General features: G+C 46.8%; 1 protein-coding gene across 1 annotated transcript; it reads left to right on the top strand.

Annotated features, from left to right (window-relative positions):
• Positions 1-435: 435 nt before the first annotated feature.
• Positions 436-1,011, top strand: RHOH (ras homolog family member H). Its single transcript, XM_054383082.1, has one exon. The coding sequence runs from the start codon at positions 436-438 to the stop codon at positions 1,009-1,011; it is 576 nt and encodes a 191-aa protein (XP_054239057.1).
• Positions 1,012-4,149: the final 3,138 nt, after the last annotated feature.

Below are 4,149 nucleotides of genomic sequence, written 5' to 3'. Positions count from 1 at the left end.
GAGAATGGCAGAGGTGATGGGTGTTTGCGCTGTGAGAGCAGCAAGAAGGCTATTTACATGAATGGCTGCAGCACACGCAGCTGGTTGGGAGGGAACAGAAAGGTTCAGCATGTGGGGCACTCCCCAGGGCTGTCCAAAAACATGTATCGGTACATTTATCTTGACGAAGAATGACCTGCCCTCTGGGTTATCAATACTGTATTTTATTTTTACTCTTCCAGAAACATCATTTGACTCACTGAAGAATTAAAACCGACAGCACCACAGAGCTGTGTGGGAGCAAAGGAGATTTTAGACTCAAGTCTTGAGCAGTGAAGAGGTTTGGAAGGTTTCTTAACAAATGGAAGTTATCTAGAAAGCCTCTGAGACCACTGCATCTCTCCAGCCCACCCCTGCTGCACAGAAACAGTGCTCTTGGCCCTGGACGTTAATAAAATGCTGGATTCAGTCAAGTGTGTCTTGGTGGGAGACTCTGCGGTGGGGAAAACCTCTCTCTTGATACGTTTCACCTCCGACACTTTCCCAGATGACTACAGGCCCACCGTGTACGAGAACACTGGTGTGGACGTCTTCCTGGACGGTGTGCAGATCAGCCTGGGGCTTTGGGACACTTCTGGCAGCGATGCCTTCAAAGGCATTCGCCCTCTCTCGTACCAGCAGGCAGACGTGGTACTCATGTGCTACTCGGTGGCAAACCACAACTCCTTTCTGAACCTGAGGAACAAATGGATCGGCGAGATCCGCAGCCACCTGCCCTGCACCCCTGTCCTGGTAGTGGCTACTCAGACTGACCAGCGTGACGTGGGCACTTCCCGCTCGCCCTGCATCAGCCCCATGGACGGGAAGCGGCTGGCGCAGGACGTGCGAGCCAAGGGCTACCTGGAGTGCTCTGCCCTCAGCAACCGCGGCGTGCAGCAGGTGTTCGAGTGCGCCGTGAGGACGGCAGTCAACCAAGCCAAAAAGCAGAACAGGAGGAAGCTCTTCTCCGTGAACGACTGCAAGATCTTCTGAGCACCACCGGCAGCGCTTTTGCCCGCGCTTGTCGTTTTCCTGCACAAAGACACTGCAGCAGAGAGAATGGGAGGGGAATCAAAGGAGGCCTCCTGGCAGGACCATGGTGCAGGTGTCCCTAGTGAGACAGATGTGTGCTCTATCTGATCTGCTCCTCCCCCCACCCCAAAACACATGGGCTCTATCTTGAAAAATGAAAGCTGCAGATACCTGCCCTCCTTCAAAAGCCTGTGTTTGGACTTTGCTAGCCTCGACTGGAGCAAGAAGCCTGGCCTGGACGTGTGCAGATAACAGCTGTGCTGATTATTTTCGTTGTTTCTGTTGGTGTTCCTTGGTTGCTGGTTGGTCTGCATTTATTTAATGACAAACTTTTGCCTGAACCAACCCTGACATGCCTGTCCATGTGAAAGTATTATTTTACTTCAAGAACTTAGTGTATAAAATCTGATCTGTGTTTATTTAAAAGACTCTTGTATATGCTGTTGTAAAATCCTGTTTGTTTTCGTATTTTGGAGGTTCTACTTTTAGCTAACCACAGAAGCAAATTGTCTTATCCCTACAACAAACGGCCTGCAGGCAAGCCTAGCACTTCTTAGACATGCCCAGGTCACTGCATAACAGTACTCAGATCCAGTGCATTCAGCATGGGAAGGATCAAAAATTAGTGACACTTGACAGCTGTCCTGTGGCTTTGTGAGATTTATTTTGTTATCTTAGTCTTGTTCTTCAGCAATGTGGTCAAAGATAGGATAAACCAGGAGGAAACCAACCAAGGTCTTGCTTGACCTCACCTTGTTACTACCCCGGAAGGGCTGTCTTGCAATCAGGGCTGTTTAGACAGCCCTGAAACTGGGGTGGCTAAGATGAATCACAGAATCAGAATTGTAGAATGCTAGAGGTTGGAAGGGACCTCCAGAGATCGAGTTTAACGCCCCCTGCCAAAGCAGGATCACCTAAGGTAGTCTGCACAGGAATGCATCCAGACAGGTTTTGAAAGTCTCCAGAGAAGGAGGCTCCATAACCTCTCTGGGCAGCCTGTTCCAGTCCTGTGACCCTTACTGTAAAGAAGTTTCTCCTCATGTTGAGGTGAAATCTTCTATGTTCAAGCTTGAACCCGTTCCTTGTCTTATTATTGTGCACCACTGAAAAGAGCTTGGCCCCTTCCACTTGACACCCACCCCTCAAATATTTATAGATATTAATGAGATCCCCTCTCAGTCTTCTCCAGACTAAACAGCCCCAGGGCTCTCAGTCTCTCTTCACAGGGGAGGTGCTCAAGTCCCCTAAGCATCCTCGTAGCTCTCTGTTGGACTCTCTCCAGCAGATTTCTGTCTCTCTTGAACTGGGGAGACCAAAATTGGACACAGTATTCCAGATGTGGTCTCACCAGGGCAGAGTAGAGGGGGAGAAGAACCTCCCTAGACCTGTGATGCCATCGTCTCTGTTGTCCCTGCTGCAATTCTGGAGGCAAAAGATTTCAGTCTCCGGGAATCAAAGGCGTTTTTTCCCATGAGCACTAAAATTATCCTGTATTTTCACTATACTTCTTTCCAAAAGAGTGGTTTTAGTGAAATCTGTCACTGACTTGAGTACCTGGCAGTGTTAAATGTGCATATTGAGCAAAGCTAAACAGTGTTGTTTTGAGCTTTTGCATACCAAGTGTAACTGTCTGGGTTGTATCAAAATAAGACTGGAACAGGCTCTGCATCCTGAGGAGCCTGGCAAGGCTGAGTCAAATCCTGGCATATCCACTCAGGCCAAGTTACTCTCCTGTACAAAAAGGATATAGAAACTCCAGGTGTGTGAAAGAACTCTGCTAGAAGATGGAGTGGGGCCAACACACAATGCTGTACATTCCTTGTGAGTTGTGGTGTTCCTCTCCTTCTCAGGTTATGTGTCCCCTCTGTCCCAACACCACCTCCCAGGCCTTGCAAATCTATCTCATCCCAGCATTTCTGCTGCTTATAAAGGAAATCCCCTAGGGGATTTCTTAGAGCAGCAAGATATTTTTTTCTTCCTTTCCCCGTTCTTCAGCTATCTCAGCACTGACTTTGGAGAGGCTTATACCACAGTGCCATAAAAGATTGCACACAGCACAGCAGGGTGATTCTCTCTCCACGTGAACTCCAAGGGAATGACCTGTGTCTATTTTGACTGAGCTCCAATGCATCCATTTCCACAGGAATGGATGCAATGTCTTGTCTGATGTAAATCCAAGGTCTAACTATAGTTTGTCCCTGAAAAACTGTCTGGCTGCTCCTCTCCGTACTATGTCCTACCTCTGAGCTTCTCTGTAAAGAAAAATTCTGCATTAAACCATTCTCCTCCTGTGAATTCCAGAGATGATCTCACCTTTTGATGTAGGTAAGCACGTACTTGCTCTGTGGGCACCTTGAATACCAGTGGTGCAGAGGATGCTTGATATTGTGATAGTCCTGCCAGCTGCCAGGCAAGTGAACATTTACTGCTTATCAACCTGATTGTAAGGGAGGTCATAAAAACATTCTGGTCTCACATGATGTTTTCACACCAGCTTTAAATCTTCATAAGCTTCTCTACCTGGTCACACAAGATGAGGGCTCCCTTCACTATGCATCTTTTGAATACTCTTCCCTACTTCGCTTTCTCTTCAGGTGTTGATCAGAAATCCTTTTTCCCCATGAGACACTAAAACTGACATGTTTGTAAAAGAACTTGAAGGGCAGGATACTGACACAGAGTTCCCCAAGCAGAGCTGGGTGTTTGCTTTAAAACCTTTTGGCTTTTTGAAGAACCACATTTCTACATCTCAACTCTTGCAATGCCTCTTCACTGAAAGTTTTGGGGTTTGTAACCCTAATTTAAAAGTAGCCATTGTTACTGTCTCAACATTAAAGATCACATGCAAAATGCCACTTTGTGAGTCTTTGAATCTGTTATAGTTGTGGAGGTTTTTGTTATGGTGCCCATTCCACTGACAGGTTTAATATCTGGTTGCAGCTTTTTTTTTTTTTTTTTTTTGAGGCATATTTTTACCAGCATGTTCTGTTAAATGGTCTTTCTTTCTCTGTGGGTTGAGCTGTGTTTACAACAGGTTGTGCTGCTGGTTTTATGTGTTGAAGAGCAGTAACCACTAGGCCAGGATGTTGTGTTTTGATA

Source organism: Indicator indicator, chromosome 8 (genome assembly GCF_027791375.1).
Source record: "Indicator indicator isolate 239-I01 chromosome 8, UM_Iind_1.1, whole genome shotgun sequence".
Lineage (NCBI taxonomy): Eukaryota > Metazoa > Chordata > Aves > Piciformes > Indicatoridae > Indicator > Indicator indicator.
The sequence above is the reverse complement of the archived record's forward strand: the minus strand, read 5'-3'. Positions and strand labels throughout refer to the sequence as shown.

Bases quoted from the DNA above. Each gene is read 5' to 3' on its own strand.
- RHOH (XM_054383082.1), top strand. From the start codon at position 436: ATGCTGGATTCAGTCAAGTGTGTCTTGGTGGGAGACTCTGCGGTGGGG.